The 23,002-nt window shown below is 44.5% G+C and overlaps 1 protein-coding gene across 3 annotated transcripts in view; it reads left to right on the top strand.

Moving 5' to 3' along the window:
• The window catches only part of smarca2 (SWI/SNF related BAF chromatin remodeling complex subunit ATPase 2), a 59,843-nt gene that overhangs the window by 15,559 nt on the left and 21,282 nt on the right, over window positions 1–23,002 (top strand). For all 3 annotated transcript variants that reach the window (XM_079740413.1, XM_079740414.1, XM_079740412.1), the window contains exons 11-26: window positions 549–716; window positions 3,163–3,213; window positions 3,468–3,598; window positions 4,927–4,984; window positions 5,371–5,474; window positions 7,088–7,235; window positions 9,514–9,677; window positions 11,117–11,183; window positions 11,271–11,381; window positions 12,605–12,847; window positions 15,656–15,769; window positions 17,136–17,240; window positions 17,785–17,871; window positions 18,512–18,558; window positions 21,351–21,517; window positions 22,812–22,975. In XM_079740413.1, the coding sequence (XP_079596539.1) occupies window positions 549–716; window positions 3,163–3,213; window positions 3,468–3,598; window positions 4,927–4,984; window positions 5,371–5,474; window positions 7,088–7,235; window positions 9,514–9,677; window positions 11,117–11,183; window positions 11,271–11,381; window positions 12,605–12,847; window positions 15,656–15,769; window positions 17,136–17,240; window positions 17,785–17,871; window positions 18,512–18,558; window positions 21,351–21,517; window positions 22,812–22,975 (1,929 nt within the window). The remainder of the gene's footprint in view (window positions 1–548; window positions 717–3,162; window positions 3,214–3,467; window positions 3,599–4,926; window positions 4,985–5,370; window positions 5,475–7,087; window positions 7,236–9,513; window positions 9,678–11,116; window positions 11,184–11,270; window positions 11,382–12,604; window positions 12,848–15,655; window positions 15,770–17,135; window positions 17,241–17,784; window positions 17,872–18,511; window positions 18,559–21,350; window positions 21,518–22,811; window positions 22,976–23,002) is intronic.

Raw genomic sequence — 23,002 nt, 5'->3', positions numbered from 1 at the left:
GAATGGAAAATTTAAAGTCAACAAATAAAATGTTCCATGTATGCTAAATCTGGCCTTATCCGACACACCGAATTGAAGTATTCCGACATTAATCGTGTGCCAATTCGTGGTGCTAGCACAAGCAGCCATTTGAGTGCCTTCCCTATAACAGGCTCGTGCCTTGACCTCGAGCACTCTCCCTGATTGGCTGAGGTTAGATCAAATTCCGTAGGCTCAAGTGTCCGCAGCAGGGGGTAAGCCAGACTCAAGATCAGTTTCCAAAAAATGTCACAAGCGCTTATAACTCGATAACCATTTTTTGACTCTATTGATCGGCACACCGGCATCATATTATCGAACCACGATACACCCTTCGGTCGTAAAATCGCCCCCACCTTAGTATTGACGACCACCCCTCCCTCCCCAGCATGGCAATCCCCCCATTAACCCTTGTTGACTCTACTCTGGCTTGCTCCCTCATGGCCCTGTTGTCTTATAAAGCTATTATCTCTCAATAACCCCCATCCATCCATCCATCCATCCCCTCCCATTATCCCTCCACCACCTAGGCTGAGGATGAGGAGGGCTACAGGAAGCTCATCGACCAGAAGAAGGACAAGCGGCTGGCCTACCTGCTGCAGCAGACGGACGAGTACGTGGCCAACCTCACCAACCTGGTGTACGAACACAAGGCCGCGCAGGCTGCAAAGGGCAAGAAGAAGAAGAAGAAGAGGAAGGTCAGCAGGGCAGCACCTGGTAGCGATATAATGATGGGATGTGTTAGTGTGTGTGTGTGTGTGTGTGTGTGTGTGTGTTTGTGTGTGTGATTGGGTGGGTTGGTGGGTGGGTGTTTGTATGTGTGTGGGTAGGTTTGTGTGTGTGTGTGATTGGGTGGGCTGGTGGGTGGGTTTTTGTGTGTGTGTGGGCGGGTGTGTGTGTGTGTGTGTGTGGGGGGGGGGGTTTTCGTGTGTGTGTGTGCGTGTGTGCTATGTGTGCATGTATGTTTGCTTTTCTATTATATTATTGCTGTGCTTTCCCTTATATTTTGTTATCTGCCAAAGGCCAGGGTGGTTTATGTTGGAGGGTGATGCTACCAGGATGTACACAGCAGTTGGTGGAACAAGGCGATGTATTAACTCGGCTGGCTGACATTATTTATTTTCCCCAAGTCAGCAATAAAATAGGGAGCAGCAGAGCAAAGAAGACGCAGCTGGTTAAAGTCACTTTCAAATAGCATCACCAACTTCTGTTTCTCTTTATCGTCATCTATTTTAGAGGTGTTGTCATCTACAGTCCTCCTGTTAATCAGGACTAGGGCCAATGCTCTTAGTTATGGATAATTGCATGTTTGTTTATGTTACGCCCCAGTGGGGTATACTGCGAACCTCGCTGAACATACCCAGGCTTTCTTGGGAAAGCCTGGCTTGACAGAGACACAACTCGCAATCAGAGTTAAATGGTACCACGATGCTCACTTTAGATTAAATTAGTCGAGCCAGGTTTTCCGCTTTAGGTTCGATGCGCGTTCACATAAAAGGGGCGTTTATCGCGTCATTTGACTCACCCTTATGCACAATGGATAGAGCTAGAGCAGTCTATTTCACACAGGATGAGCAAGTCATCATCATGAATTCATATGAGGAGTTCAAAAAAGAAATTACAGTCAAGGGAAACATGGTTGCCTGTAATAAGGCTAGGGAGGTGTGCTGGCAAAAAATAGCCGTCAAACACAGACACACTGCGCAACAGTAAGTGCACGGCTTCTTTGTGTAGCATTGCCTACATACAGTCCAACAAGGACGATCAAATAACAAATACCCTCTGATGAGAATCTGTATCTCTCATGAAGAATATCATCAGAAAATACCAAGGGATCGGTTCTGTCCTGAAAAACCCTCTGTCTCCGGAGAGACCCCTGTACAATAAGTGCGCCGAGGTCCACGGGAACACCCACAAATGGTGACGCCATTGTCAGAGGAGTGGCGAGGAAGCCTCGCGTCGATTTAAGTAGCTGATCTCCGGATAGACTAAGCTGAAAACCGTTTAGTTTATCCATCATGTCCTTACTAGGGGTGGGACAAAATATCGATAAAGCGGATATAGGAAGTATACCGCCGTATACTTATTGGTATGCTGCTGTTACCTCGGCTAAACGACACAGAATACAAAAGTAGTAGCCTGATTCCTGGAAGAATAAAATAAAGTAACACAACCCACCAAATTAAGTGGTCTAGCGATTGCTATTTGCTCTGCCGTATTATGCAGATAAAACAACCATATTCAACCATATGGTCTGGGGACAGTCTGGGACGCAGTCTGCTGACATAGAGGTCCCGCCGTGGAGATTTAGGCTTATTTTGCTTATAGAAATAGGCCCTACGTTGAATAAATTGAGTCGTTGTGACATGCAAAGCCTTTGTGAAGAGAAAAGAAAGATCGAGGGACAAAAAGATGGTGGATGCACGTCACCGACGGTTGATCGATGACTCACACCATCCCTATTCTTAACCTTTGAGGAATGCGCCACAGAAAAATGTCTTCAGGGGCCTCTGTGTGCCAACGGAGAAACACAAGTTTCGAGATTCAAAAGTATATAGTAAAATGAAAAAGTGACAGTGCCGTAGAAGAAGTGCAATGTAAGATAAAAAGATAAAAGATACAATGTGATTCAAATAAATGGCAAAGCATTAATAAATATAAAGCAATGGTATGCTAGCGCAGAATGTAAACCGTGAAATTAACGAAGAAGTGACAGTTTCCGATGTCCAATGTCTGTCAGGTACCGGTAATGTCAGAGAGTTACACTGAGATTTTCAGGCACTTGGTTGGCATTGATGTTCCTGAAACTTGGGGGAAGAATCTCAGTCTAAGCCGGTTCTGTTCGTGTTGCGTGGCAGTGAAGGCGTTTGCATGACCGTAGCAGCTTCAACAGACCATCTTAAGGGTGATGGGGACCCCTTGTGATCCTGCAGGCTCTGGTCCTACACCCCCCGGATATGGAGGGGGGGGGGGTTGGAGCAAGCCGTGCAGAGCTTGCCTGCACTGGGCACAACACTAAGGCTGGGTTTGCCACGGTTTTGCCTTAGCCCTACGTTTTCCTGCGTTATCCTAGACATGTAATGTGTGTGCTGTATTGTTCATGTTGTCTCTTGCGTGTTCTCTGATTGGTTGTACTGCACCCAGAAGCCCGACGGAGGTGGTGAAGGCACCAGCGCCATAGGACCCGACGGAGAGGTGAGCAAAGTTTTGAACAAAGTGGTCATGAACACACACACACACACACACACACACACTTATTGCTTTTTTTTTTGTGAAGTTGGAGTAGTTTTGTCTGCCTATGTGTCTTTTCTCTATGCATGTGTGTCTGGATGATGTGTCAGAAATGTGTCAACCAGTTATCAGATGAAATCAACCAACATTCACATGAGTTTGGGGATCTGCATCAAAGGTTTGTCAAATGTCTCTGTTCTTTTCTGTGTGTCTCGCAGCCCATGGACGAAAGCAGCCAAATGAGCGAGCTACCTGTCAAAGTAATTCAAACAGAGACTGGCAAAGTTTTGCAGGGAACAGAAGCTCCGAAATCAAGCCAGCTGGAAGCCTGGCTAGAGATGAACCCTGGGTAATTTTCCATCCGCTATACACTAAACATGTGCTTTATTGTGGTCTTCATCACTAAAAGTTGTTTAGCTTTTTAAATATAGAAGTGAGTTTGGTTAATTCCATCACTGAGACATGTGTCTGAAGCACTGAAGATGAGGATGGTACTCTTTTTTCAGGCTAGCCTGTAAAGAAAAGATGGACGTAGCGCCTGTGACGGCACCCATCGGGTTTCACTTGAACATCCTGAGGGTGTCGATTGCGCTACGTTGTCTGAGATCTTTTCAACCAGCTGCATGAACCATCCATATCTGGCTCATTGAGGGGGGGAATTGAATAGCTGCCTCTTGCAATAAGTCTATGGCCATAACATTTTTATGGAATATAACTGTCAAACGGGACCTCGCAAAATACATCCTATGGAGACAGAGTAAGCACAGAACAGAGGAAACATGTATTGGTTTTGTATGACAAGATTAAATCAAAAATGTTCCTGTTGACTTAAAATGTAGATGGGTCTATCTGCATCCAGCCCCCACAAGCCACCTACAGTCCACTAAATAAACTATATTGTGGTCGCTTCTGCCTGGGCTCAACAAACAAGCAGTAATGGTCACTGCTTGGTTCTAACATAGTTTTAGGCTGGCTTTACCAATGTGAAATTTTCACAGAACTTTAGTTTGTTGAAACTTAGATGAAACGAATCGAGTTAGGTGGTTCTGCCATGAGCGGTGTTGAGCCCTCTGCAATGCACTTGAAATTGAAACAATCGGCCGCAGCACTTGCAAAACTCTCAACTCTCTGAAACTAGCCAACCTGATAGGCCCATGTGAATTGATAGATACGGAGGCATTGTCGACACCTTTGTGGGCATTTCATCTCACGTCCTTTTTATCTCTCGCGGATGGGTGCTTGCGTCTTCCTATCTAGCACGGATGGGAGCTTGCATCCTTTTTCCTGCGCGTCGTTTATGGCTGGCCTGGGCTGTATCCATCAATAAGCATTGATGCACTGATGGCTCGCTCCCTATTCTCGGGGACAGCCATTATAAAGGGAAAGTTGCCAGCCAGTGCCAGAAGAAAAAGCTTTAAAAAAACAATAAATTGAGAATCTTCTTAAAAAATATTAGTTTGGTATTATCAAGAGAGTAACTGCTTGAAAATGGTCAATCTAGCCAGCTAGATTTATTTAATACATGTTGCATGAGACTGATTCTTTTTTGATAGATGTATGTAACTGTCAAGGGTCAAGGATCATGGAAATGATGTTCTATGCAATCTGCGTTTTAGGGCATCAAGGTTTTGCTTGTTGAAATCCTTTTTGTGACCCTATCTTTCTTCCTTCCGGCAGATACGAAGTTGCACCTCGCTCAGACAGCGAGGACAGTGGCTCGGAGTTTGAGGAAGAGGTCTGTAACCTTCTCATTAAGAAACACCTACTCCTGAAAGAATGGAAATGTCAAACCCTTGCCCACTCGCGGCTCAGCGTCTGTCTGGAGAGAGAGAGAGAGAGAGAGAGAGAGAGAGAGAGAGAGAGAGAGAGAGAGAGAGAGAGAGAGAGAGAGAGAGAGAGAGAGAGAGAGAGAGAGAGAGAGAGAGAGAGAGAGAGAGAGAGAGAGAGAGAGAGAGAGAGAGAGAGAGAGACACACTCCACCAGGGGGCGGTAGCTGCACATGCACTCCTTGGGGGGCTTCCCCTCTGACTGTCTGTTTGTTGTCACCGCCTGTGTCCCAACCAGCTGTGGCACTCAAGACGCATTGTTATTTTGCCTGTGTTCTCCACCCTGTTTTTAAAGGAGGAAGAGGAAGGGGCTCCCAGGGGAGATGGTGGCGAGGAGAGGAGCCTGATGGATCCCCCCAGAGAGGAAGCTCCCGTGCCGGCAGCCATGGACATCATCGAGTGCGTGCCCGTCCATGCTTTTTCTTCCTCTCCTTTGTTTTACATAACAGAATGTCTAGATCCACCCGCAGGGCTTTCGTTGGCTTATCAAGCTGCCGCAGTATCCAAGGGAACGTGAAAGAAATCATCAAGGGAAAGGCTGAGTTTTTACTTTCCGCACTTGAGTTCTTCTTCCCTGTTTAAACACAAACTTAGCCAGAGATTATGAATAGTTTGAAGTTTGTCTTGATGGGCTGTATATATATGATGAGGAAGAGTAAAGGAAGGGTCTGCTGATTACACTCCATATTACCAACCGTGATTGAGGATAGAGGATGAGCACAGAAGCTGAATCAGCAGAAAATGCATCACAGTCACTCTGTGTTATCTCCAGGGAATAGGATATTCACTGTATGCTGATTCCTGAACACAACATTGCAAATATAAAGAAAGGTTATCTGCAACCTCTTGTTAAGGAATATAATTAAATAGCAAAGTACCACAAAACACATATTTCTTATAATTAATATAGTCGAGAAATCTCTGGTTTTAGCCGAATCCGAGGTCTATTCAAACCAAGTATGCAAAACTTTCTAGAATAAATTATCTTATTTTGTGTTACTAAGCCATCCTTTTTTTTTTTAACACAGCCCCAGAGAGTATTTCTCATAGCAGAATTATTTGGGAGCCCAGGGCCACAGCATTAGTCTAATCCTGAACCTTGATAAAACTCAACCATATGGATCATTCAAGTGTCAAGTAAAAGATCTTCAAACATCAAATAAAATATGTGTGAGTGGCCTGGCTTGGCCATATGAGTGTGCGATAATGGGTCGCCCGCCTGGCTACACAGCCTTGAGGGAAAATGGAATCCATCTGCTAAATCTGTTAAGCCAAGGAAACCGATAGTGTGAAATTAATTGAGATTCAATGGATTTCATGGCACATCATTTTCCATGCTTAAAGGAAAACTTCTGAATTTTTCAACCTGGACCCCGTTTCCTCAGATCACTTAGGTTCTAATGGATTCTTTTTGCCACCGACATGCTTCAATTATATTCTATCATTATGGCTAGGGTTCCTACAGAGAAATAATATCATATTTCTTCCCTTTTGCTTGATTCGGTCTGTTTGTTATTGTGTCCAACCGAGTCTGGCTCAAGGGCAAGTCTTCCGAGAGCTTAGTTGTTCTCTCGGTAAACGGTGGAAGCGTAAGCTTGAGAGAGGAGAGTTTGTTGTGTTGGACAACAGAAATCCTAGCTTAGTGTTATCTAAAATATATGGTTGAATGAAAGTTGAGATGTGATTACAATGGTGAAATATCCTGCAACAACAAGACTTCAGAGCAAAACTTTTCCTGGAGCAACACAATACCCAACGGATCGAGCGATACAAAAGTAGTATATCTCTGAAGGGGGCCTTTCTATAATGTGAGCCTGTCAATAACAAACAAAAAACACTTAGAGAGAGTGACAGCTAATATCGGTCCAAAAGATGACACAGAATATGTCTACAGCGTTCTCGCTCAATACCGGACCCATTAGAAAAAACAGTTTGGAGCTGCGGAGTGATAACAGACATGGCCTTTGTACCTCACAACTCAATGTGGGCTGTGTGTGATTCCGCCCCTCCAGGTCGGTCAAGCAGGATGTGGACGATGAGTACAGCGAGCCCACAGGGGAGCCCAGCTCCCAGTCTTACTACGGTGTGGCTCACGCCGTCGTGGAGAGGGTGGAAAAGCAGTCCACGCTGCTCGTCAACGGTTCACTGAAACACTACCAGGTAATAGGGAGCATCCCGCGCTGCTCGCTGGCACCGCCATCCACCCGTCGTCCACACACCAGCAATCACTCACTTTATAATGGCTCGCAGAAAACCGCCTTTAAACGTTTTTTTCCCAGCAATCAGCCACCCGGCATTTTTCAGCTCTGGTTGACATTCTTCTCAGTTGTTGTTTGGTTTAAATTTTTGGAGATGTTGCACATATTTCCAAGGCTCTCCAATTTTGTCAATCAACGTGTGATTTGTTTGCATAACGGAGTCCCTTTTCTTCAACAAACATGTATCATCCGTCACCCCTTCCTCTTGCATCATCCGACCCATGTAAAGAATATTTCAAAATTACCGTCATTACGACCATTCAGTCACCCAAACCCGTTTCCGGAGCAATCAGGTGGGCTTGATTGATTGACAAGGCAGAGGGACGTTGAGCCCAGGTCACAGCCACACTGCTGCTTGTTGTTCGAGTTGTTTGGCAAACAACAGCAAGATGTAATGCAGATTAAATGATTGCTTTCGGCTTAAAGGCCAAGCAAAGCCTATGAACACAAAGTAATTAATAGCAAGCTTATGAAGGTCCTATTTTAATAATGGATTGAATTTATATAGCGCTTTTCTAGACACTCAAAGACACTTTACAGTGAAGGGGGCACCTCACTAACCACCACCAGTGTGTAGCACCCACTTGGGTGATGCACGGCAGCCAATCTGCGCCAGAACGCTCACCACACACCAGCTTGAGGTGGAGAGTCAGAGAATTAATGAGTCAGCCAATTATACAGGGAGATGATTAGGGGGCCAGATTGAATGAGCCTGGTTGGGCCAGGACACCGGGGAAACCCCTACTCTTTGCGATAAGTGCCCTGGGATCTTTTATGACCTCAGTGAGTTAGGGTTTTACGTCTCCGAAGGACGGCGCCTTCCACAGCACAGTGTCCCCGCCACTGCACTGGGGCATCGGGATTGATGTTAAGGCCAGAGGGAAGAGTGCCACCTATTGGCCGCCACCCGACACCACTTACAGCACCTGGTATTCCCAGGCAGCCTCCAATTACTAACCAGGCCCGACCATGCTTAGCTTCCGAGATCAGACGAGATCGGGCATGTCCAAGGTGGTAAGGCCGTCATTTTACAGCTAGTCTTTACTCGAACATGCCTTGTAATCGTATACTGGATTTTTTTTATGGGTTTATCCTAAATGATGAAACAAGAATGGGGAAATAAGTGGTTTGCAGAGAATTGCTTCGACGATGTGGCAGAAGACAGCGTCGTAGCACATGGCACATCGGAAACAGATGATATACGATTTACTGTCACGTAATTATACAGTTGCTTAGGGAGAGGTTTCACTGATAAAAAAAGTGGACATCGCCCACCTTAGTCTGGAAAGACGTCAAGCAAGACGTGCTCCCAACAGTTTCCCTCTACAATTTAAACTGTCTCCCTGTGAGACATATCTTGAGGCAGTAGCATTGGTACTTTGCATATGCCATGTTTTTATCAAATCTGGTATTTCCTTGCATTGTATTTGGGAATTGAGGAGGCTTCGGCTGTCTTTGTTACTAACGCAGTGGTTTATTCCACTTTTCGTTTTTATTTGCCTGCTTGTTATGCAAAAGCTCCCGGGCTGAACGCAGCGCTACCCTCCTACGGATACTGCTGAAGCACATTCATACGTGACATTTCCCCGGCGTGTCAGAGCCTAAAGTCTGTGCTAAAGTCAACTGCTTATTGTGTCAACCTTTTTGAATCATGAAACGGTAGTATTCCAAGTTCTCCATGGGTTCATATCCTCTACTTGACGAGGGCAGGTTAGCCATTGGCTGTGGATCGCGGGGCTGTCATTGCCCTGAAGGATTGAACTTAAAAACACCTGAAGCTCCAGCGTAGAGGGCAGACAGAAGCTGAGGAGACTTTATTGGAATCCTTGTGATCATACCGAGGCAAACATTATCATTATCAGAGTAAAGAAACTAGGTTTACGAGGAAAAACGAGACACCCAGCTTAAAAAAAGAATGTGCTCTGCTTTAGTCTGCAAGGCGCATGAGGTGTGGAAATGCTCATTGATTAACATGGTAGCGGATTGAAGGCTGATGAGCTTAGCCATGCTTCAGTTTAAAGATCGTTTTTATTCCTAACTGGGAATGCGCTTTCCATTCCTCGTCATTAGGTGTTCAAGGATGCCCCACACGTGTAGGCTAATCCTGAACCTTGAACGTGGGGCTCTTAACCCAGAACCTTATGGACCATGGTCCCCCCTTGTCTCCTTGTGATCCTCAGGTCCAGGGACTGGAGTGGATGGTGTCCCTGTACAACAACAACCTGAACGGCATCCTGGCAGACGAGATGGGCCTTGGCAAGACCATCCAGACCATCGCCCTCATCACCTACCTGATGGAGCACAAGAGGCTCAACGGGCCCTACCTGATCATCGTTCCTCTCTCGTTAGTACCGCTCTGCTGCCCCCTTGGGCTTCGACATTACAGCCTCAGGCTGAAACCAAAACGTCAACTCTGTGACAAGGGTTTTTTATTTTCTTGCTTTGGGAAAGAATTTGCTTTCCTTGTTTCGTTAATTTAATCATCTACTGTGCTTGGCTCATTAGCTCCGGGCTTAACAAAGAGCTTGCAGTCTGGCAGGGCATGGTTTGCATTGCTAAGCACACCATTATTATTTTTTCTCTGCACAGAAGACTGAAGACAGGTAATGGTCTATACCTGCGGGTCTGGTCGTTTTTTTCGCAAAACTACCAGACATTCCTAGTTTAGTGCTTACAATTACAGCTTATGGCTTACCATTAGCTCTAAATCAATATTCATACCTAATTGCATGTGATTCATGTCGCTTTTCCACTGCAGCCATAGCTAATTGGCCTCAAAAGGATAAAAGCCCTAGCCCTAGCCCAAGTCTGAAACAACACACTCCAAAGTGTGGGGATCTAAGAGGAAGAGCAAGGACACCGTGTGAACACAAACAAGACAAACTGTCGGCGTAGAACTTAAACTTGAAATTCTTGTTACTCTTTATTCTGTAATTATCAGCCATTTATCAGTTCCTGTGTTTTATTTAAGTCAATGGTAGATTAGCGGCTAAAGGACAGTCTCTAGGTGTTCCTCCAGATCTTCATTTATCACTCAAAAGTTTAGGTAGTCCACCTTTCCCCATGACAAATCACTTAAAGACCTTGGGGATAACAATTCATTTTTGACAGTAGGCTTAACGCAGTGACGATTTTAGGTACACACGTTTTAAGGATTGAAGCCCTTTGTGATTGAGTGCTATACAATTACAATGTACCCTACTTGACTTTGACACGCACGCACGCACACACACACACACACACACACACACACACACACACACACACACACGCACCTCTCTTCAACCATACTGAGTCATTGAAATGCGTTGCCGGAACAGAGTTCTGCAGGCAGCTCATAGCCCTACACTGCAGCGCTGGATGTAATTTACACAATGGATCGTTAAAGTGGGCTGGCGCAGGAAGTCCATAGTCGAGGGCCTGTAATGAGAGTTAATGGATGAAAGATCAATCCGTCCCAGGAGCCCCTGTGCACAGAGCTGTCACCCTTCTGAATGTGACTGGATACCATCCACCTCCTTTGGCTCAGGTTAATGAATTGCCAGCCCCTGCAAGAAAAGGGTTTGTCTCTGACACTTATTTGGCAAATTATAGCCGAATGGGAGAAAGCTCTTTGAGGCTGTGTCGGCAGATTTGAGGAATATTCAGGTTGTGTTGCAGGCTCGTCTTTCTTCTTCCCTCCCTCACTCCCACCCCCACTTTCTTTCTGCTGTCTGCTAATTATGTGCAAACTTCATTTTGGAACGAATTTAATTTGTTCTCCTTGATTTACTTTCTATCCAGTACCTTATCCAACTGGGTTTACGAGCTGGACAAGTGGTCGCCCTCTGTGGTTAAGATTTCCTATAAGGTAAGAAACGCTCTTTTCCACTCTTTTCTTTTAGATTTTCTGCATTTCATCCTCTCATCCTTGCCTTCTGTTCACGTCGGACACCAGGGTAGCCCCGGCTTGCGGCGAGGAATGGTGCCCCAGCTCCGCAGTGGAAAGTTTAATGTTCTCCTCACCACCTATGAATACATCATCAAGGACAAGCAGATACTCGCCAAGGTAAAGAGATCAAAGATCCGCCCTCCTTTTATATCCCAAACTTTCCTTTGGGCTTTTGGTTCAGTTTGCATCACAAATTTTGTAAATTCTTCTTTTTATGTCTGAATAAGCCACACGGCCCAGACTCCAGTCTCTGATATGGCCACCTTCATGACCAGACTCAATGGAGCTCAGCGTGTTGGAACTTAGTTTGTGTGGTTGTATGTGTGTGGGTGTGTGCGTGTGTGGGATTGTGCGTGTGTGCTCTTGCCGTTATGTGCTTGGAACTTAGTTTGTATGGTTGTGTGTGTGTGCGTGTTATTGTGCATATGTTTGTGCTGGGAACTTAGTTTGTGTGGTTGTATGTGTGAGTGTGTGCATGGGATTGTGCCTGTGTGTGCTTGGAACTTGTTTTTTTGTGGTTGTGCGTGTGTGCGAGAGATTGTGCATATGTTTGTGCTGGGAACTTGGTTTGTGTAGTTGTGTAATTGGGTGTTTGCGTGAGATTGCGACTGTGTGCTGGTGCGTGTGTACGATGGGAACTTAGTTGGTGTGGTTGTGTGTGTGTGAGATTGTGCGTGTGTGCTGGGAACCTAGTTAGTTTGTTTGTGCTTGGCTGTTATCAGTACAATATAGACTCAATACACAATACACTTAAGACTCAGGGGCAACCCAGGTTGCTGTAAAATTGAAGCGTTTGGAAGCACCTAACCCCCCCCCCCCCCCGCTTCCATCATTCATCCCCCCATCCCTCTTCCTCCACCCATCCCTCCACCCCTCTTCCTCAACCCCTCTTCCTCCACCCCTCTTCCTCCATCCATCCCTCCACCCCTCTTCCTCCATCCACCCCTCTTCCTTTATCCATCCTTCCACCCCTCTTCCTCCATCCATCCCTCCACCCCTCTTCCTCCACCCCTCTTCCTCCATCCATCCCTCCACCCCTCTTCCTCCACCCCTCTTCCTCCATCCATCCTTCCACCCCTCTTCCTCCATCCATCCCTCCACCCCTCTTCCTCCACCCCTCTTCCTCCATCCATCCCTCCACCCCTCTTTCTCCACCCCTCTTCCTCCATCCATCCCTCCACCCCTCTTCCTCCACCCCTCTTCCTCCATCCATCCCTCCACCCCTCTTCCTCCACCCCTCTTCCTCCACCCCTCTTCCTCCATCCATCCCTCCACCCCTCTTCCTCACCCCTCTTCCTCCATCCATCCCCCCACCTGTCTTCCTCCATCCACCCCTCCAGATCCGGTGGAAGTACATGATCGTGGACGAGGGCCACCGCATGAAGAACCACCACTGCAAGCTGACCCAGGTGCTGAACACCCACTACGTGGCCCCCCGGCGGCTCCTGCTGACGGGCACGCCGCTGCAGAACAAGCTGCCCGAGCTCTGGGCGCTGCTCAACTTCCTGCTGCCCACCATCTTCAAGAGCTGCAACACCTTCGAGCAGTGGTTCAACGCCCCGTTCGCCATGACGGGAGAGAGGGTAAGGGGCTACAGGCGACGGTCCCTTCCATTAAGACTACAATTCAAAAACATTATTTTGTGTTTCTCCCGCAGTGTTGTAGGAGAACAGTGCTCCGACTGAAGTCAAGCAACTGAACATGTCTGTTGTTGTTATAATGTTAAAATTTGTGATCATGTGATCACAAATTTTAACATGATCATTGTTGATGATATTTTGTTCTTAGCGTTTTGGTTAAGGAAAACACTTTGACGGTTTGATGAATTTTCTATGAACATAATATATGATATTATCAAATAATATGTCCTATTATATTCAGCCATAGATCACATCTCTTCCCCAACTGACATTTAACAGGCTGCTGCATCTTGCTAATCAATCCCTCGATCTGGCTTCATAAGCATAACATTCCCTGTCCTTTTTCAACCGGGTTGGGGGGGGTGGGGAGCAAAGCCCCTCTCTGCTGCTCCTGAACGGTTGCAGCCTCTGCCGTGAGTGGCGGCAGTGCCAGATTCTCAGATCACAATCAGGTTTGGGAAAAAGGATTTTGTGTCATTTGTAAAGACATCGTAATCAGTGAGATTATCCACAGCTGTTTTCATCCCCCGCGACAGATTATCGCCAAAGACATTCTGCCGCACAACGGCACTACTTATTATTCCTTTACTGAGGGGGTGATAATGTTCTGTGATGATCTGCTTTTCTGGTCATACAGTCATAAACAGGCGGGTATCCCACTTGGCCATGCAACACCGCACTCGCTCTTAAACGATTCGATGACAGACGACCACCTAAATATCGCAGTCGCGCCGCAATGTTTACTCCTAAACATTGATTTATGATGCAGCCGCTGCATCCCGCTATAGAGTGTGATTCTCTGTTTGCCGTCTCAATGCCGGTGCTGCATCATTAGCGCCGCTGAAAGCCTACGGCGCGCTGGTAAACAGAGTGGGTGGAATGGTGTTTGGTGGCCCGTCTCCAGATCTATTGCACCAAATCCTAAGTAACTGTTGACGGGTTTCAAGCGGTTAGGGTGTGTGTACTACAGTCCCCTGCGGACTGTTTAATCATCCACAGAGATTGTAATGGAGAATGTTCTTTCCTCGGCTACTTGGGTCTGAACACAGCAAATACTTTTGGGGGGAAATGGAAAGATGATATCGATTTGTTTTGAGAAACAGGCCTGTTTCGGTGGATGGACGATGCAGAATAAGTGTGCGGGGAGGCGGACTCAGCTCATTAAAAAAGGACAGCTGCAGCGTGGGTTGTATGTTGGACTCTTACGAACGGACTATGTAGCCAGAGACTTAAGAAAAGGCTTTTTTCCATGGGTAATGATTAGCGGTGGGAATCTCTTGGCACCTCACGATTCGATTCCGATTATGATGTCAACGATTCAAAAACGATTATCGATGCATCTCGATGCAACAATTTTTTTTATGTACATTTCCATGCGTGATTTTCAAAAGTACATATATACATCCGAGTTTGCTACTCAGAGTTTGCTAATCACTTCCTACTTTTGTGATGATCATTAAAGGCATCAACAGATGAATTCACTTATCTTATATTTTATTAGAGAAAAAGCTTTTGTCACAAATATGACTTTCTATGAACAATGCAATAATCAATGCAGATTGCATTAATACACAATATGGAAGTATGTAAAAGAATTGGGTTCAGTTTTCTTTTCTTTCTAATCTTTCTTTTCTATGTCACTAAAGAAAAAGCTGCTCTTGAATTAGAAGGAGTTCTTGTTTCTGGCTGTGAGTTTGCGTGCATGCTATGCGTAGGCTGAATCACAATCGTGTCAAGACAAATCAGCGCCTCATCGCCCAGCCCTTTATTTATTTTTTATTCAGATTGTTAATTTATCTGCATCGAGACTGAATCGTAGAGAGAATCGCGATGCATCGAAAAATTTATTATTTTTCAGCCACCCCTAGTAATGATTTATATTTCCTTCACAGTGGCAATAATGAGGGCCTCACCTAGCCATACAATTTGATTTCCCAGCCATGAATCAGAGGTGTAGGAGATCAATTTGAACTCTAGCTAATACAGATTGAGCTGTCTGAATCATCAACTGTTCTGAATGATTATGCCATCAAAAGGGGCAAATATCTGGGGAAATTTCCATATTCAAACAAAATGTGAGTCAAGAATGTCTTATTTTTACCCATCACTTCATGTTTGAACATATTGCCTGGGAGAAAGTAAAAAGTCAAAATGGCAGCCAGCACATGTGCAATGCCAGATGCACATTAACTAAGCCCACTAGGATATGTATTAAGTTATTGAGATACTAATGATGTTATTGTTTCTACATGCGTGTATGGTTGCAAGAACTGATGATTTTAATGTTTTATAATCCTGTCTCTCGAGCGAAAAGCCTTTGTAATTTGGTTTAGCCTGATAAAGGGCAGATTAAATGTATGTGTGCGCAGTGCTATAATTATTGTCACTTGATGCTCCAAATTAGATTATTCTAATTATTTTTGTCTGTTGCTTGATGTCCTTTCGGGCTTTTTTTTTCTCTTTGAGAAGTGAAATCGGATTTCTCATTGGCATAATTATGTATATGTAACTACTTTATAAATGTGTTAAAAGATTTCTACCTCAACTGTCCATAAATGCATTACGTTTTTTTTTTTCATTCTACTTTATCTTCTCTGGTTGTACAGATGGACATCTTTTCCGTGTATATCTGTAGTTTTTATTCTAGTTCGATTTTTCATCCTATGCACCTTCCACTGCGATGCCCGATGTAAATGTAAATAATGTAAAGTCCTAGTGCCTGTTACGATGCGTGTGATTCCCTCCTCGCAGGTGGACCTGAACGAGGAGGAGACCATACTGATCATCCGCCGCTTGCACAAGGTGCTCCGCCCCTTCCTGCTCCGCCGACTGAAGAAGGAGGTGGAGTCGCAGCTGCCAGAGAAGGTGGGACCCCACCCCCTTTAGAAAGAAACATCAGACTCTGAATTGCATTAGAATGTAGGCATTTTCTTTCCTTCGTACGCGCTCGACCGAAACAAACATGTTTAAGCAACTCCCAAATGGCCTGTCGTATCGGATATGAATCTGTAAGTTCGTATCGGATATGAATCTGGTTTGTGCTCGGCTGAGCCGAGCACAAACCTTTCCAGCAATAGTGAGCTGGGAAGAATCATCTGTAAAGGTTGTAAATCAACACCGTGTAGACCGGCCAATGGGGAAATGTACTTTGTCCCATTGCATCCACTCGCAAATCAGTTTTCTTCGGTAGCATACCTCGATAACCAAACAGGAAAATAAGCTTGAGTCATCCCCCGTGGCTGGGCAGTTGTTGGTCTCGGGCCCAGGCTCTGTGCTGTCAGCCCCCTGAAGTTCTTCTGTAACACAGTGGGTGGATCCAGGATTACAAGTTAGGCAACAGCAGCCGGGAGTCTGGTTTAAATATACTAGTCTCAATATGAATTAATCCAGACTAGACTGCAGAGGATGTTGAGCCCAGTATTTTTGGATTTTTTTTAAAGAGAGTTGACAATCCTTGCATAATCATTATAAACACATGAAGCCAGCCTGTTTATTTGTTGTCAACGGAACTGTGTTTTTCTTCTCAATATACCCCCCCATCTCGTTTTGAAACGACCTCCCTATAAGAACGTGGCTGTCAACAAAATGTACTCTTTAATCGCTGCAGTTTAGTGAGACTCTGGTGGACACCTCCAATAGGGCAAGGCGCCATCACACCGCACTTAATGTCACCCGATACATTACAGCACTGATCTCAGTCCCGTTGAGCTCCTTGTGCTTTCATCCCACCGTTTACAATCTGTGCACGCAGTCATCGCATGTGACCCCAGTCATGCAGAGAGGAATGACAACCTTGAGGAATCTTCAATCGTTTATGACGTGCTAAAGAGACACGCTGTATTATATGTACGTTTTTGTCTTTGTTTCTTTGTCGGCTATTACAGTTATTCACAAGGCTCAGGCATTTTTGTTTTTGTTAGATTGCCTATACTTCTCAGTATTTCGTCCATACAGTTCTAATGTCTGTAATTTAAGATATTGACTATCTATTGATTACCTTTGTAATCTATGTGATGGATGTTTCTGTAGTACTCTGTTGTTTTCATTTGAAAAAGTGCTCCTGAAACAGTAGAGCTATAATGTATCTGTCTGAGGTCATCTAAATGCTTATTTTCTTTCCTGTCCATTCAATCTCTCTTAAGCATGCACTTTCCATCGTTTTCCTCTTTGCCGGGTATTTTTCATTCTCCGCTGAGGATGTGCATTATCTTTCTCATTTCGTTTGGCCCAGGTGGAGTATGTTGTCAAATGTGACATGTCCGCCATCCAGAAGGTTCTCTACCGGCATATGCAGAGAGGCATCCTCCTCACTGATGGTTCGGAAAAAGATAAAAAGGTAAACTACCCTATTTTTCGAGGCTAGAAAAAGGAAAATCGCAGGATTGAATTGAAAGTTACTTTGTGCTTGCTCTGTGATTTATTATGATAACTGTTATTATAACAGAATTGTCAAACTGTCCAATAATCTATGACCTATTCCATATATTCCATACTTATATACCATACCATCTTCTGAAACACTTTCTCATCCCATCATGAGTTAATGTAAACAAACACGCCTATGCTGTATCTCAACACCGCTAACCGTTTAAAACCAACATGGGCATTTTTTAGGTATTTTAGGCTGATGGTTTACATTGCAGTGTGTGTGGGTGAGTCAGAATGGTCTGGCTAAGGGGTTTGGTAGCATTGCACAATGCGCACTGGTTAGGTTAAACCAGCCATCAGCACACACACACAGGGAGATCTACGTGGCAGCATGTTCCCTGTCACCTCCTGCTCCGTGTCATTATACTCAAAGGTAAAAGCCACCTAGGTGGTGTGTGGCAGCAAAATTGTTAAAAAGGTTACCATGTGCTACCTTTTGAATTTCCCCACAGGGCAAAGGAGGAGCGAAGACCTTGATGAACACGATCATGCAGCTGAAGAAGATCTGCAACCATCCGTATATGTTCCCCCACATCGAGGTCAGCCCTTGATGCTCATGAAGTGGTTCGTTTAGGAGAGCGAGACTGTGCAAATTGTGGTACATGCTGATATGGATTTCTGTGTCAAGAAATATTTAATGAGTTACTACCCCGACGTTGATTTAAAAGTTGACGTGTCGATGGTCTGATTGACTTTTCTAAACGTTGAGGCGATCTCAGTGGAGGACTAAAATGGTAAGGCTTATGCAGAAAGCACTGATTGTTGTTGGTTTAGAACTAAGAGGCTGCCAAGGGAAAATGGTCCGTACTTATACAATCCTAAAGGCAAGGCAACTTTCTTTATATAGCACTTTTCTTACACGAGGCAGACTCAAAGTGCTTCACATAGAAACATCGTCATAAAAGAAAAGAAAATAATGAAAACTATAAATAACCCTATATTGGCCAATCAAACCTCCAGCTGTGTGACATTTTCCTGCCTTTTACTTACAAAATTTTGCAAATGTACTATTTCTATCAGCTATAATCAAACTATTACCAATGGAACAGAACAGCACAATGGAGGATGCTATAGTAAGGCTATTAGCTCACAGGGTTTTTTTGACATAGCGGTCTGGCAGTAGTTTTTTACACACAATAATAAATGAATGTGGCGCTAACATTTTGTTCTCTCTTTCAGGAATCCTTTGCTGAACACCTGGGCTATCCGAACGGCATCATCAGCGGGTGCGTTATCGTTCTCCCAAGGTTTTTTTTTAGCTTGAAAATAAAACACCTTTCAGCATAAACAAAAAGGCTTCCAAATCATCCTCCAGTTAGGAAAGAAAAGTTCAAAACATGGATTCACGAGATGAGGCAATCTTTGCAATAAAACAAATTAGGGTTTTGGCCTCTGCCTTTGTTGCTTCAGAAGTTGTAGTTCGGCTGTAATCTGTGTGTGTAATTCTATTGAACAGATTCCAGTGCCAACCTGGATACGACGGTTTGTTCTTGTTTGTACTTCCACTGCAGCTATGCATGTTAAGAGCGTATGCCAGTCGCATAAGGTGGGTGCCTCCTCTGATGTTAGGATGTATGCGTCTTCGTTTAACCAGGAGGAAGACGAGGTGCCGGAAAGAAAAGTGCAAAACATGGATTCACGAGATGAGGCAATCTTTGCAATAAAACAAATGAGGGTGTTTAATATGAAGAATACTAAACACCCCAAGGATGAAGGTTTGCTCTTAGCCTTAGACGGCTTCATCGTGCGGTATAATGTGTAGTGTATGGCGCTCCCCTCCGCCTAAATTTGAATGATGTAGAATAGAATGATTAAATGTAGGACTGGGCGATTTGTTATATTTCATTGATATTTAGCATTTTTACTTTCCTTCTATTTGTGAAATGGCTGCACGGAAAAAACATGATTTAGAAATGACTGCGGATTTGTTTGGCCTTATAGAGCAAGTGAACTCGCAGTGTTCGTATGAGCTGGGGTTCAAAAAATATTTTCAAAAATATTTTTATGCAGAGAGTTCTGGGAAGGAGATAGGTGTGTTATGACACATGACAACTTTGTGTGACTTCTTTACTAACGTTGTTGTGTATGATATGTTATAGTGAGCAGCTTAGTAGCTAAGCTACCCAGTAGCTTAACTCGGATGCAGACATCAAAGTAAATCACAGCTCAGATATAGCTCCACACATCTACGCGACCCATAGTGTGAATAGCGTTACAACTATACTATAGTTGTCAGGGAAGGGTAACTCTCGCGGACGATCATCAAAATCAATGGCTGTCCAGAACGAGCTCCACACATCCACACATCCACACATCACACACACCGTGGCGCTATACTATGTACTATATAATAAGTGTCCAAGAAGCTTAACCCTCTCTCGGATGCCGCAGTCAACTGCTGCACAGACTATGGAAAGCTGAAGTACAAAGTAAAGTACAAAAATACAAGTTTTTTTAAAGGTCCCATGGCATGCCACCAGGTGTGGTGTGATTAGCCGGTACAAGCCGTCACAGGTGGGCGTGTCCACCTAAATGTGTGCTGGATAGATCAGTCTACCAGCCTACCCAGTGGACTATAGCGAACGTTGCTCATCTATCTGTCACACATCTAGGTGGACACGCCCACCTGTGATGTCATAAGGGGCAGATTTCCAAAACAGCTTGTAGCGGCTAATCACACCATACCTGGTGGCATGCCATGGGACCTTTAACCATTAACTACAGGTTCTCCTCGCGTATACAGCATATACATTTTTTCAATGTTTGGCTTTCCATACCAGTTTTTCCAAACACGTTTATGGGGAACAAAGCAAACTTATTCCAGCCCAGCGACAGACACATGCAGGTGTGTGAAGCACCACAAGATGCAGATACCATCTCGAGCCTGCTTGTGAAAAAGCAGGTCACCTTGGCAGCAGCATTATCAACATGTGACATAAAACATCGCAAAATATATGTTCCCCATTTATACAGTAGAAAAAAGGGCTTCAGTAAGATGGTGCAAACTATAGACCATATATATATATATTTATGTTGAAAAATTGAGGTTTAATCGAAAATCGTCCTTTAGTTTGAAAATATCTTGATTTTAATTTGTAGACCAAATTGCCCAGCCCTAATTAAAAGTAACCCCCCACATTCTTGCTCAGCCTGGGGTGATTTCTCTTTTATTTCTTTTGATATGAATACCCATCATAAGGTCTGAGCATAGTGAGCAATACGTGTACCTATATATCCATATGAAGACGAACCAAACTGTTCGCTGGTGATTCAGCCATCAACTGCCAAGAGAGACAACTTGGCTATTTGGTAACAAGAGGGGGCCGGAGGAGGTGGGCGGCCCCGCGGCGAAAGGTCTCAACAGACACACTTGTTTTTCCCTTTCTTTAATGTTGGCGATGGGGAATAATAACCCAGGAACCCTCCATGCCCGGCAGACACTATGGCTAAGTGGTAGACAGTAGTCTCCTGGAGACAGAAGCTATGGACGCACCGTGTGTAGGATGAGTGGCATGATGCTGTGATGCTCTATCGACATATGTGGGTGTGGGTGTGTAGGTGGTATTTGACATCTCCGTAACTGGAAAATGATGTAGTTGGCTTTTTGTGATGCTTAGACAGGCAAAGAGAAAGGAGGCAACTTGGTTCTGCATTTCAAAAAAAAAATCAGACTTACCGCTGAGGAAAGCGTTTATTTATTTTTTCTTGATTAGGCTCTTTGAGTTCCTTATTGCGTCATTTCCTAAAACAAGATTTGTTTTCACTTTATTCCTCTGTACGGGGGTTTCATCATGGTCTTTAAATAAAGTGCTCTTATTTAGATTAAAATATAGCAATAATTGAATGTACATTGAGGCACTTACCCTTTATTAACTTGGTGGAGGATAAAATTAGATACAAGATAAGATTACAAGTTCTTTATGAATCCATGCAGGAGAATGTGGGTGCCTCAGCAGAAAGCAAAGGACAGTAATGTTCTCATCGTGAACATTAAAAAAGATGGTGTTTGTTTTTCCAGTCCCGACCTCTACCGAGCCTCTGGGAAGTTTGAGTTGCTGGACCGCATCCTACCCAAGCTGGAGGCCACACAACACAGGGTGCTGCTCTTCTGCCAGATGACCACTCTGATGACCATCATGGAGGACTACTTCGCCTACCGCAACTTCACCTACTTACGCCTTGACGGTAAGCATCACATAACACAAACATGGCCCGGGTAACACTGTTATCCGACTTGGAGTATTCTTGTTGTTTGTAGTTTTGTTTTTAATATGCCACAAGATGGCATTGAAAGGATCGATCCCCACCGGTGAGTCGGTCTAGTCTAGATGTTAACTGCATCGGCCTCCTGTGGTTCTCAGCCTGAGGCTTCTAAGGTCAATCACATTGAAGGCTGTGTGTGGTTTTAATTGCTTTTTGTTATTGTTTTGCTCGTGTTGTCTTGGCTTGTTATCGGTTCTTATTTATATCCCTGGGTCAATATTCCTGCGTGACATTAAGCTTCAAAGTGTCAGTGGTAGCTGAATTTGGTTAACAGGCTCACCGGGTAAACTACGGTGGCTAATCTTGGGCTCTTTAAAAGGCACAAAAAAGTAAATATCCACAATATGTTACTGAAACCGATATATTATTCTCTGAAGCACGCTCTGAAGTTTCCCCTCCCTCACTCCCTCTGCTTCTCTGCCATTGAGAAGTGTTGCATTTCATCCCCCTGTGATTGAAGAACAGGTGGATTCCCAATACCAATCAAGGAAAAGATTCCCTGTTTGGTGAGATGCTGGAAGCTGTCTCAAAATTAATTTAAAAAACAAAACCAAAAACAACTGTGTTCAACTCTGCTGTGCCTGAAGAGAGATCACGTTGCGTAGTGTTGCCAATACCAATGTTTGTTTCAGTGTATTGACTCACTCAAGTCAATAACACATGGCGCTGATTTGACTTCCTCATGTTGTACCGACAACGTGAACTCTGTATTAGGCGAACATTAGGCGAAACGTAAGCTTGCTAATAGATAATTAGTGCGCTCACCTAATCTCATTTCAGAGATCTGTTCAGACGTTGTTTAGAGCTGATCTTTGAATCCTGTTCCACTTGTTTTCTGACAAAGGTAATTAAGTTAAGAAATCCGCTCTGTGTTTTCCGGATCCATTGGTTCTAAACACACTAACAACGGTAGCGCAACACATATCGTTGGATCTTTTATAATGTACATAAAAAAAATGATATATGTATTATAATAGGCACTAGAAAAGCATAGTGCGCAGCAGGATATTCTGTCTGTTCAAATTTGTGCCTGGTGACTCCAAAACTTTCCTGTCTCCCCGAGTCCTGGACGCTCACTTTGTATTCCGGACCACCCACTCCCCTTCTGATCTTTCATTACAAGGGAGCTCCACACGTTCAAGGGAACAAAGCAGTTCTTATCGCTTAACCGTCGCACATTGTGCCGGGGACATTTCAAGCTGCTCTGTCATTGCAGGAACCACAAAGTCTGAGGATCGCGCCGAGCTGCTTAAGAAATTCAACGAGAAGGGGTCTCAGTTCTTCATCTTCCTGCTGAGCACTCGGGCCGGGGGTCTGGGGCTCAACCTGCAAGCGGCCGACACCGTGGTCATCTTCGACAGTGACTGGAACCCCCACCAGGTAAAGATACGCTGTCTCTTCCCCCAT

Source organism: Pollachius pollachius (assembly GCF_949987615.1).
Source record: "Pollachius pollachius genome assembly, chromosome: 1".
Taxonomy (NCBI): domain Eukaryota; kingdom Metazoa; phylum Chordata; class Actinopteri; order Gadiformes; family Gadidae; genus Pollachius; species Pollachius pollachius.
The sequence above is the reverse complement of the archived record's forward strand: the minus strand, read 5'-3'. Positions and strand labels throughout refer to the sequence as shown.